The 12,964-nt window shown below is 39.1% G+C and overlaps 1 protein-coding gene across 3 annotated transcripts in view; it reads left to right on the top strand.

Moving 5' to 3' along the window:
- Positions 1-207: 207 nt before the first annotated feature.
- Positions 208-12,964, top strand: part of LOC108625080 (ras guanine nucleotide exchange factor R) — a 16,979-nt gene continuing 4,222 nt past the window's right edge. Inside the window, exons 1-3 of one of the 3 annotated variants that reach the window (XM_026813603.1) lie at positions 208-2,234; positions 9,341-10,965; positions 11,167-11,684. In XM_026813603.1, the coding sequence (XP_026669404.1) occupies positions 2,121-2,234; positions 9,341-10,965; positions 11,167-11,684 (2,257 nt within the window). In that variant the 5' untranslated portion in view covers positions 208-2,120. Of the gene's footprint in view, positions 2,235-9,340; positions 10,966-11,163; positions 11,685-12,964 lie in introns of all 3 variants that reach the window. The other 2 variants (XM_018024803.2, XM_026813602.1) reach the window with 2 other exon arrangements.

Genomic DNA, 12,964 nt, shown 5'->3' with positions numbered 1-12,964 from the left:
TGCGATTATTCCCTAGGTAGTCGATACTTTAAATTATCGATAGTGCCCATCACTAATCTTCAACATTGTTACATCGCAATTGTCGTACAATGTTGCTGCAACATTCCAACAACAGTACATTTACACATTGCAATGCAACATTGTAGTAATGTTACAGTAAAGTTTTTCACGATTTTTATGTAATTGTTATATCGATATTATTGGGAAAATATAATATATAAATTAATCGTAAAGAAGATCATAATCGTAATCACAATTATAACGTAAAGGAATTATAGAAATACCATCTGTACTTTCAGAAATTCATTTGTGGCAATCCTGCAGCAACATTGTTTTCAAAATCTGAAAAATTTTGGACCTGGATATAATGTAAGTCATGTTTTATGTTCCTTTAATAAAATTAGCATAGTAATGTCGTTCAAATGTAGCGGCAATCTTCCAACCAATCACGTTCGCGTATAGTCCAGTGCAATCCGCGCGATCCGCGTAGTCCGTTGGCATGTTGTTTCTTCGCGTGCAAGAATTAAATTTCGACTTTTATTGCAATTAAACAGTGTTTCAGTGATTAAAGTGCCGAGAATCTGTTAGAAGGAAGTATGGCGGACACTTGTCAGCAATTTTCGGCGAGAATCTGTGAGTACTATCAGCAAAATATCAATTCTAACCTGCGTCCCTTTCGTCTCGTGAATTCTGCGTCAATCTTAGTAAGTAGCGATTTTACTCAAACAACTAAGTTCTTGTTCTTTTCGAACATGAATAATGATTAATAAATGGAGAATTCACGAGGAGATAATTTTATATTTATAAGAGTGTATGTATACGACATTCGTATTTCGCGTTATTACACGCGCGATCGTGAGAATTCGTAGCCTCGGTGTCAGTGTCGAGCCGCAAATTCAGTCGAAAGTGCACACTTCTTTTGTCAAGTATTTTGATACTTGTCCTTGTTTGTGAATTTTTTCACGGTGCAACAAGATAATATTGCAATTGTGACACGACAGAAAAGTGGTCAGAAGATTATATAGACAATTACCCCCGCAAAGAGAATCGAGAAGACACTAGAAGACTTAGTAGGTAGGTAAATTGTATTGTTTAACGCAAATTATGTCTAAAATAACTCTTGCAAGTCTGGAATCCTTCGCATCATTCGTTCTTGCGAAACCCAGGCACGATTAGATTTCGGTGGGAGTTGAATATGAAAATGATTTTGCGTAAAAGAGATTTGTCTTGGACATGAGTTAGGTAAAATCAATTTATTATCGGAAGTGTTTGTAAAACGGTAGGATGCATTATTGCGCGCTCGCCGGAACGTGTACGAGCGGAACTGGAATAACTTGATGCTCATTCGACCGTTTCCATTCATTTTATCCGCGTTAAGTAACCTTCTCTCGCAGTAAAAAAGCCATGCATGTAACACCCCTCACGTTTTCCATTTCTCTTGATAAAGTTCCGGTTTGTTTTTCGACGATACCAGTTGTCTCGTTATACGTTTATTAAGATCAAGCGGTTAATGTTACCAGCTTCTTAAGTTTCCTGTTTACTGTTATGAGAATTTCTTCTACTAAATGCACGATCATCTACAGTATTATTTACTGTTATCAAAGATCGAATTATTCAATCCTAAAGTCGATAGACTTCTTTACGGTGGATAAAACAATACACGTTGCAAAACGTGTACGCGAGCGTTTGTTCAAGCAATAAGGAAAGAAAGAGAAGCGATTTCTCGCTCGTTCACGAACGACGTTCACCGTCCTACCTGTTCATTCGTCTCCCACTTGGCTTACGAAGGAACTCTTCTCCGTTGCTTGGGAAGTAAAACTCCCAGACGTTTTCCGATCTCTAACAGTCCCGAACTCGTCCTCCTCAACGTGTGAACTGGTCCTCTTCTTTTCGACTCATTCTTCTTCTCGAGAGTAAATCATCACTCCAGAGTTCTTCACTTTTTAATTGACTCTACAAATTTGTCGACGATAGTTCATTGAAATAGTGCAGTTTAATTGATAAAACGGGGAGAGACTTGGTGGGGTGTCGATGTTTAGTGAAGTTTAGTTAGAAAAGGATACCTCGAGTGCTTTGAGATCGAGTAGTAATTGGTAATCGGCGAGGAAGAAGATAGAGCGATGAGGGGTGTTTTGTGCTTTCTATGGATCGCTACGATCCTCAGGATAGAGGGTTTCGTGGCTGCTGAAACTGATTCGATTCTCCCAGGAACTGATTTATCTCAGTTTCAACAGGTAAAAACTACCTTGGTTTTAATTTTTCATTATTACTATTCAATTGTGGCTGGGATTAAAAATAGTTTCACAGTAGAGATACGATCAGTTACAATCTATAACATAAAAAAATCGAAACTAATATGATTGAGTTTCCAATTCAGCTCATTCGAAATTGCGTTTGGATCGGACTTTTTAATGGCATTCCATTGTGGACAAGTTACGTGCAATTAATCAAAGTTCCCTTTTCCACAATCGTGTATAAAACGTCCCATATCGATCGGAATACAATGTACGGGAGACTACTTCAGACACAAAGGTATCTCGGGACAGATTTGAATATCATTCCAGCAGAAATTGCTGTGCGAACGTGAATCGGGATATCGCTGATGTATCTCCTGCGACCGGCAGACTGCATTTCCTCGGTACGCGCAATCGCGTCGAGGAAAGTAATTTACGATCTTGTCTTCACGTTGAGAAACTCTTTCCATTATCTCTTACGACAATCGAATCGAATTTTGTTAATGACAAAAAAAGATGATAATGAGATATCATAAGTAAAATGTCGCAGAGGGTGCAAGTGAAATTTATTAAAATAAAAGTGAAACACTTGTTATCTGTATTCACTGGATTATCAAAAATTAGAAACCAGACAATAATGATAATAATCAATTTCAGCTGGTTTATAAGCATCATTTTTCTGGACTATTGGCTTCGCAAGAAGAAAATACGACTATTGTTCGCAATTAGCATGTACGCAGATCCAACGAAATTGCTCTCGCTGACGTAATCAGGCCATAGTAAACTGTGCGAGCCTCCTCGGTATCTTTCCCGACAATCGACGCTCAAGTTTCACTGGTTAGGCGGTAAACTCGCGAAAAAAAGCCGTGGACTCACGCTGTTAATTGTGTTCGCTCTGTTAACGCGCCGCTTCTCTGCCCATACTCGTCTCGTGTGTACGGATCATCCTTTTCGATTTCACTCACGCGATTTTCAACGCGTGTAACCTTAATTAAAGCGCGATGAAGCAAAAATTCCGTTCCTCAATCATTCCTTGACAGATCGGTCGTTTCTTGTGATTTTCCTACCTTTAGAAATTTTTCTGCGTCCACGCTTTAAATTATAAAAGGATTTACGTGCTGATTTTGAGAACCGAAGCAACGTTCTTGTGAATTAAAATCGCATTTTCTCCCGCGTTGGCTTCGGAATAAAATAATTGTTTTAAAGTATCTCATCAAATGTATCGCTTAGACTTTCATCTCTCGAATGAAAGAAAGATAAGTATAGCGGATTTTTCAAACTTTCACCATTTTACTTTAACACTGAAAAGCATGTCTAATAGAAAAGTTGATGAATATTTTCATCATCGAAGTGCAAACTTCTTCCCGTCCTCGAGAGAAATCACAATTAAAGCTGGACGCTGATAGAATCGGCATTGAAAATAGGCAAATGCGACATCGGACAGCGATTAGAGATTTTGCGAGTGAAGGTAGAAACAGGGGTCAGAAGTCACTCTGTTAGTGGGTGAGGATCTTGGTACTACTTTCCTCTATCGCTATGATCCCCGTTTCACAATTTTCCTACTTCGATTCCAATTCAAATACCGCATAGAATTATATGCTGTAAAATCGAATTCACACAGCAATTATATGGTAAAAATTGAATGTTTAAAACGGTATTTTCTGGAATAGTGCAAATTGCGTGATACACATCATAAGGCCAATGCTATATCTGATAATTAAGTATTACGCGATAGCTTCATCTACTTTGTGCAATATTCACTTACGTATGCATAGCAGAATGTAATTGGACGATTTCAGAGTGAAAGGTACAATTAATTCCTCGGAAACGGAGTTCAGTAACGTGTGGTAAATTGATAAAGTATTCGCTTTTGAATATTTCAATAATTCAGTCACTGGCAAAAAAACTTTTCCCTGTGTCTACGTAATACGTTTCGGAATAATTAATTGTCGACTGCACCTCTTCTTCCCGATCAATAACGCACGGAAGTTTCACCGGGAAGAGCAGGTAGCTCTTCCTCCGTCTTATTGCACAGAGAGAAATTTTTGCCTCCGGGTCATGCAGAAGTCGCACTTTCAATTTTACTGCTGTGAAACTACTTCTTTTTATCTCACAATCCTTCCTGTTCAAAAAAAATGTTATAAATCGTCTGCTACATATCTGTATATCAGGGATAGAAAAATTCTTTCTTCTTCTGCAATTACCAATAAGTAACAGCTCTATTATTATGATGTATAACAGTCGTTACTGATTCTAACTCGTATCTAACTGTACGCTGGCTGTTGGTTAGAGTCTGTTAATCAGGAAGGTTTCTGGAGAAAGTCAGAGAGTGTAGCATCCTTCACCTTCACCTATTGTCCCGTATATTCGCTTTGATCTCACTTCGCGTGTCCTCGGGAAGGAATCTTTAAACGCTCCGCTTCGATTTATTCGAGGGCATCTCGTAATATAAATAAAACTTTCCAATTTTACATAAAAGTGCTCATTTTTAATGAGTATTTTTTAATGAGCATTAATTATTCCTAAAAACCAAATGGAAACTATACAATTGCTTATTATCAAACGTGTTCTATACTAACGTCTAAGTTATGCATGTTTAGCAATAATTAGAATAATACTCGGTACACGCGTTTTCATTAATTCTCGACACGCTCTGAATGACTTATCTCGAGGACTGAGAAATACCTTGCGAGCCAGGAATAGCGTTTACACCGATGATCAATGCAAGAGAAAATCTGTTTCACGCCTTCTTCCATCACCGAATCGTATAAAACGAAATAGTTATTCATTTTGATTTCTCATGTTTGACAAATAACGAAATGACAGAATCGTGGGATTCGTTATCTGATTCAATTAATTCGAACTAATACATTTGTAATTATTATCTATTTAAATGAGGTAAAAGCGTGACGAACGAGTTCATGGTTAACTGTACACTCGCACGAAGATACAAATGTGTGAAACTTCGGGGAGGACGTCTAATTTTAATATCCTATTGTTAGACCGCGGATGTTTATGTAAAGTGAGAAAAGAAGAGCAGGGATTTCGTTTTATTTTTTAGAAACTCCTATTTTTCACTCTGCGTGTTCTCAAGCAGCTTTTGATTATGATTGTACTCGAATTTTCTGTGGATACATAAAATCTGCTGTTTATATTCTTTTCTCGCACTCGGGTCACTGTCCCAGCATCAATAAATCTCACCGGGATTCCAAATCGGTTTCTGTCATTCGGCCAGCCAACACTTTCACAAGGCTGGCGAGATAAGACTTAGAACATCGCCGTTTCTCCTAAGAAACATCGATTGTCAAACGGTTTCTCTTACACTTCTTTTTATACCTTGTGAGCAATCGCGATACCTGCGTAAGCGGAAGCGGGTTTTAATGGGATGCTCCATGAGCTTCCGTTTTCACGTAACTCGCTTCGAACAGAACGATTCTTAGTTTCGAGTGATAGTGAAAGCATCTCCCTTTATTGTTCTACCGTTGAAACATGTCAGTGGTTTTGTTTTTCGTACTTTAACGTTAATTAAGCTGAGAACTTAATTCCATATTTTACACTCTGACTTAGAATTCTTTTACGAATTCCAGGTTTGATGTTTGCTAATTAATGAGCTGGTGAACTCCAGGTTTGGAATCAAATGCAACAATTCTTAACTTGAAACTTTAGGAAATTATTAAACCGGTATAGCTTGTATTCCGAAAATCTGCTTGCTTGTCCTTATAACTTTGATATGAGTAATCGAGATCCAATGATGAAAACAGGAATATTAGCGATAGGGATGATAGGAGATTAGGATGTAAGACAGGTTTTGGGCGTTTGTTGCTAACTTAATTATGTCAGTAAGTCAGTTCGTCAGCCAACGAAGCATACCATTTCATGTTATTAATATATGTATTCGAAAATTTGCCAGACTATTTATCATGATCATACTACTGGATTTCGTATAACTTGTTCACAATCTCGGTGAGAAATGTTCACGACGCGGGGTGCAATGCGTGGAATCCAGTTAAATGGTTACGTTAGCCGCGGGGTCTTCCTTTCACTAAAATCGAACGATCAGGATCGAAAGTAAAAGTTATCAGGCGGAATACTTTCTACAAAGAATGAGGGATAAAGCGAAGACACTTTCAATCCAGCGTTAATCTTAATGGTACATAATCGTTTTTAAGACAACAGTTCCGCCTTCTAATTGCACCGTTTTTGTCTGAGAAAGTTTCAATCGCATTTTTATAGTCAGTCGGTCCATTATTAATTACATAATGTACTATTGATAGTAATCTTTCATAAAATCAATCTTATCTGTTCATAAAAAGATAAAAGATGATCCTGTATAAATAATCGTCCCTTGTTAATTTTATTTTCTAAGTCTTATCTTAATCTATAAGTTCTGTTAAAAATTCATTTGAGCTTAGATTAGCCCGAAACGTGGGACTCGAAATTAATCAGGAAGCTAGTTTGGAAAGTCGTGGGAAGAGGAACAGATACCCTTTTAAAAATATTACCTACTTTCTCTGCGCTTTAACGGAGCCTCGCTACTTCCTGATGTCCTCCCGAACAGTCGATAATTCACGGATTATAAATTTCGTGAACGGAGGGGAAGAAAAAAAACTGCTCGTAGAAACGCGAGAACTTTCCTTCGAACGATTATTGAATTATGCATGTCGAACGCTCTAAATACGGCTTCATCGATCACGAATCATTTCTATAATCGGGCAGCTATGTATTGAATCAGGCCAAACGGTAACGCAATCTATCTAAAGAAATTCAAGAATTTATACGCATGCAATGAAATGTTAACCCATTTGCATCACGTACTATCGACCATAAGTAATGTTTCATAATTTATATAATGATTGTTTTAATAAGATACTCGATGCAACGTTCCATATAACGATTGATAGTATAATTGATACAAATACAAACTGGTACATATGATTACTGCGGTAATAACGAGCTGGTAAATCGTGGTGCGAATGGGTTGAAATAGAGATGGGAACGATAATGTCATAATATCAGCTCTGGGAATGAAGAGTGAAGTATCCTAAATTGCATAAGCTCTTTAGAAAGCAGTTTGGCGATTTTAAAAACGATTAAACTGTGCATACTATGTGCCATTTCGATTATGTAAAGATACTGAAGACTGTTAAAATCGACACAGTTTCCTATGTGTTGTACTACTTGTAACTATGAATAAATTTCGAACGTTCTCGAGCGTCCGAGCGGCGGTTGTTGCTCGCTAAAAGAAAGGGAAGTAAAAGGGATATTTCACAACCGAAAGGCCGAAGCAAAAAAAAACAGCGAACCACATAGAATGGGTCAGAACTTCTCTGTGAAACGGAAAGAAAGCGAGAGGTAAAAATCCCTCGAATGCCAGGAACGTGTAATCCTGGTAAAAGTGAAGGAGCACCTGTTATGTAACGGGACTCGGATGCTTGTAAGTGAACGCACGCATGGAATTATGCAACCACTGCGCGTACGCGTAACAAGGGTAGAGGATCTGCTCGGGCACTTCGTTCCGAGATGTAACGCAAAAGAATTTCCTTATGGATCTATATGCAAGTGGAAAGTGAGCGTCTCCTCGGAGCGATAAAAAACAGGAGCCAGCCATCCGTGGCTTTGTGTTCATTGAATCGAATTAATTGGATCGATTCTAATAAGGAAACACTTTTTCTTTGAGTAATTCAAAAATACTGTTTGTGTTTTCCATAGACTTCTCCTTAGTTCGTTCGAAAGGATTTGCTTTTGATTTAACTGAGTAGAAGATGAAGGAGAGCGGCAAATATTTGTCGAGATAGTCCTACCGTGAGTCCATGCACTAGGGAGATAGGCCGCACCCAGATTAGAGTTTTTCACATCAGCTGTGGGAAATCCGTGGTCACCGGTCCGCGGACAAGACTCTGCAATCGTTACACGTGATCTCGTTACGTCAAGGAATGCGATCGATGCAATCTTAAAGGAAGCTCCGACTTCTAACTCACCAATTAACTTCGATTTCAGTGTTTAAACAATTTTCTATAAAAGTCTATTATATAATTCTTATCTTGTACTTTTAATAGCAATCTGCTATAGTTGTTCCTATTGTTAGTTACCCATCCTAATGGACATGTTTCGTTAAACTTGTTCTTGCACCTATAGGAAACAAAAACTCGAACCATTTAACTCTTACCTTATCTACCTTCTTATTCGCTGGTCTGCTGCATGATGGATTGAGTTACTCTACGTGATTGATTGTTAATTTGATTCCCGGTTTACGTGTGATACAAAAACGTGATACGCTCGTTAGTTACGCCTAAGGTAACAATGAAAAAAGTTCTCACCAGCATCAGTTACTTCTTGTCAATCCCAGTACCGTTTGTACGTAGAGACAAAAGCATCATCGTCCTACGAGAACTTGTGCGTCATTCAACACTGGATCATGCGATAACAGCGAGGGGCATTAAAAAAAGAAAAAGGTAAAGGAACGCGAGTTGTTTAACCGAGGAAACTGCCGTCGGTTCGCGATGGAATTAGGCGGTAAGAGATTTCAATTTCAAATTCGAGATCGTCGAACGAGTTATTACGCTGAAATGAAAACCGCGACGAGGTCCTATATTATACACTTTCTCGGGAGTGGATTGTCTCACAGCCTCGGTACAAAACTCGTAGAAGGGAGCACAATGCCGCGGTTAATTACCGCGATCCTAATTACATCGTACTCTCTTTTTCTTTCGTTGAACAATGCCAATTAGAAAATCGTACAACCGTCGGATTCCCGGCGCGATAATTACAGAATCTATAACTGGGCTGAATTATTATTTCTTTCGCAATTTAATGAAAACTTCCGCGCTCATTGTTTCAACTGTACGTACACGTGTTAACATGGTAAACAGTTTTCCTCCTTCGTTCTAACGCATGGGAAACAGCCGGCTCCATACACGTACGATTTATGGAGTATTTGTACACCAACAGAATTGAATTGCTAAAAGCCTTGATAAGATTTTGACAATGTATCTGACGTTTATTAAATAATATCACTTTGGAAACTGATCAGCTTTAAGCGAGACTCAGCCACAATTTGAATTTATTTAACAAGTCAAGAGATACAAGGATAATGTAAATTCGTTTAGAGTCATGATCCTCGACCTCGTCTCTCGGCCTCTCAACAGGCACAGATCTTAAGCGACGTTCAGCAGCATCAGCAACGATACCGTCGACCACAAGATGTATCCCACGCGCAGAGAGCTTCGTTTTCGAACCTGGAAGCTGGAACCAAGCCTCAGAACAGTGCCTCCTACTCGTCTCTGGCTAAGTACAAGGTGGATCGTGCGAAACAGCAACAATTACAGCAACTCTTGCAACAGCAGCAGCAAGTTCAACAGTTGCTGCAAGAACAGCAGCAGAAGATAGCCCAGCAGCTCAGCAGTCCAAACTACCAGACTCAGTACCAACCCAAGCAGCAGCAACAGTTTCAATATAACAATCAGTATCAGAATGCTAACAGCCAGTTTCAAAATCTTCAGCAAGATCTGTCGCAGCCGCTTTTCAGTGACAGACAAACTCTGCAATTGCAAGAGTATTTGCAGAAGCAACGAGAATTAGAATTATTACAAAAGCAAAGACAGCAATTGTTACTAGAGCAGCAAGAACTGAGGAGACAGCAGGAACACTTGAGACTGCAACAACTGCAAAAATTAACATCTACCACTCCCTTGCCGATTCCTGTCACTTCACCGAGTACAATTGCTGTTAGTACCACTGTCTCTCCTCTTCTTGTGTCTTTGCCAACGGCGAGGAAGATCACCCCGTCCGAAACCGAATTATTTTTGAAGGCTATAGCCACGCATCAGAAGAAGTTCTCCAGCACTACACCTATTCCACCCACGACCAGCGCGAAGACCACAACAACTAGCAGACCACCTGTAATAACTCCTGTCTCTACAAGAGCAACTTCAGGCATTCCGGATAATCTTCTGACTCTGATTCAGGAGCAAGAGAACGAATTCGTTCAACAGGGTAAACCGAAACCTCAGATTAAAGTGATATATCAAACGGAGAAGCCGGTTACTTCGAAGAGTGTAACAACGACTAAGGCTAGGTCGAGTTCCTTAGGATCAGAGAGAGATATATTACTGAAACAATTGAAATTAGCTCTAGCTCAGTCCATTGACGACGACGTTAGGAACATTAGTACAAGAGACATTATATTGCCTAATGGGAAGAAGATTCAATTAATAGATTCGTCTAGTAGTTTGACTTCTAATTTACCCACTGACGGGTCAACTCTGACCACTTCTACGTTAGCACTGACCACTTCTACTACTATTAAACCTCCAAAGGCTATTCTTGAAGAATTGACCAAAGGAGTATTGCCTCCTGGAGCTGATTTCGAAGTTATTAGACAGAAGAGCGATGGGAAATTGGAAGAAGTTGGAAAAGTACCGATTCAGAGTTTACCTGCGAAGAAGGTAACGTTCGTGGTCCTGGAGGAACAGCCTGATGGAAGTTACAAGGTGCAAGGTGTGAAGGGAAACGCGGAGAAAGAGGGAGGAGATGTAGAATCGATTGTAGAGAAGATAAAGAAAGGAGAATTGAAACTCCCTCCGAAAAGTTCGAGTTCCACTACTGTGCCTTCGCTTCAGAATTTTCCGTCTAGCTTAAATCCCAATGCGGTTTCGGCCAGAGGCGTTGGATCTACGACGGCCAGACCGACTACCGTTCGATCCACCTCCGCTTCGTCCAGATACAATGACAAGTGAGTCGAATGAAGGAATTAATTAGCTTTATATAAAATAGGCTATCAGCTTAAAATTTATGGTTTGAATTTTAATATCTTACACATCTTCGCATACTGAATGCATTTTTATTTTTATAAACTCGTATCTGTAGTCTGTTTCTTAGTTCTTAATTTGTAGAACGCATTGTATTCAGAGAAATTGTATGATTCTCATAGCAGACCGACGGATTATTATCCTCACGTCACGATCTCTCCGAATTCCGTCTCGACTACCGACAAATACTTGTCCTCCGCATCGAGCGTCACCAGCCACGTGTTCAACTCCGTGGCTACTACCCCGAAGTCGAGCTCTTTCAATCAAGATAACAATCGCACGAAACATCCAAGCGCAACGAGGGGTCACTTCATCCCAACCATGGCTCCGGTGAACGAGATCATTACGACAACGTCTGGGTCCGTACCGACGACTTTCTCGCACCAGACGAGCAATTCCTACGTTCACTTTAGCATCAGGCCCACCGACGAAACGCACAAGACCACCGCGAGGCCCTCGACCACGTTGCGTAACGAAAATATAATTTATCAGGATGAGACCACCTTACAACCGGTCACTGAATTACCCTCGACGAGGAGCTTGTCACATGAGAGCTTAGGCACGTTGTTGAGGAGGGAGGGACTGTACGCGATGTCTAAATATTTGAGGCAATCGGGATTAGACAACGTGTTGAACGAAACTGGTAGGTGAAGAAGAAATCGAGGCATAGAATAATTATTAGAGGCTTTAATCCCTGTTTTGTTGAGTAAAGACCAACAGCGTAAAACAATTACGCTTATTGTTAGGGGTTCTAATCCCTCGGAGACTGTTTTGTTCCCTACCAATGTCCAATTTAGTCATTACTAAAAAATGTTCTCACGAATTGCTCGGAACGTTTCGACACACCAGCTGTCTCACCACGAGAACAATGACGCTTGTTTTCTGGGTAGAATCTTTAAATTACGAAGTTCCCTTAATTGCACTTCAAAGTCACGTTAATTGATTTGATTAAACGTTGTGTCTTTCTGTTACCTTGATCGATTTAATGAGAATAATCGAATGAGAGTCTCTTTATAAAAAGTAGAATCTCGTCCTTGATCATGCTTCGCGAACGACAGAACTTGATTGAATTTTTAGTTTAACTCAATGTTCTTTCGCAATCGGCAGTTAATGGTTCGACGGTAAAAATCGTGTTCCCATTCTGTTAACATTGACAACGGGTTTAATTAAAAGGAAATATTGCCTAACTAATAATAATTGACAACCGCTTTTGAAGCAATTAAGGATGTATTGGCTATACAGTCAATCCCAAAAGTTTATGTGCCTTACAAAAATGCATTTCCTATAATTAAAAAGAAATCAGACGTCGGAAGAACAATGCTAATAATAAATAGCTACAGCTAAAGTATAGGAGGAAATATCCAATTAATTATTGATGCCGGCGAAAAATTTTTTATATAGAAATTGTGGGCGTCTTCTAACAGAAAAATTCTATGAATTTCTCTTCTAATTTCGATATTTAATGAGTTACATATGATTATATGGCATTTTATTGATGTTGACAAAATCCGACCAACCCAGCGTCGAAATGGCGAACTTTTGATAAAAAATTTCGTTTTTCCTCAATAACTCCTAAACCATTAGAGATACGAAGAAATTGCATAGGACCTTTTTTGTAGAGGACGACGAGATCTACAATTTCCATATAAAAGTTATTCGCTAGCGTCAATATTTAACGAGTTATTTGTAAAAAACTGTTTTTTCGTTTTTCGTAAATAACTCGTGAACTATTGATGCTAGCGAAAACTTTTTACACAGAAATTGTAGATCTCGTCGTCCTCTACAAGAAAGGTCCTATACAATTTTTCCGTAAGTCCAGTGGTTTGGGAGTTATTTGCAAAAAACGAAAATTTGGAAGAAATTGAAGGGGTATCCCTTGGAAAAATCTCGGAAAAATCGAAAATTTTTTTTTGTTGTTTATTA

The sequence above is a fragment of the Ceratina calcarata genome, unplaced genomic scaffold (assembly GCF_001652005.2).
Source record: "Ceratina calcarata isolate Rehan_Ccalc_2016 unplaced genomic scaffold, ASM165200v1 scaffold340, whole genome shotgun sequence".
Lineage (NCBI taxonomy): Eukaryota > Metazoa > Arthropoda > Insecta > Hymenoptera > Apidae > Ceratina > Ceratina calcarata.
This window is presented reverse-complemented; position numbering and strand designations above follow the sequence as displayed.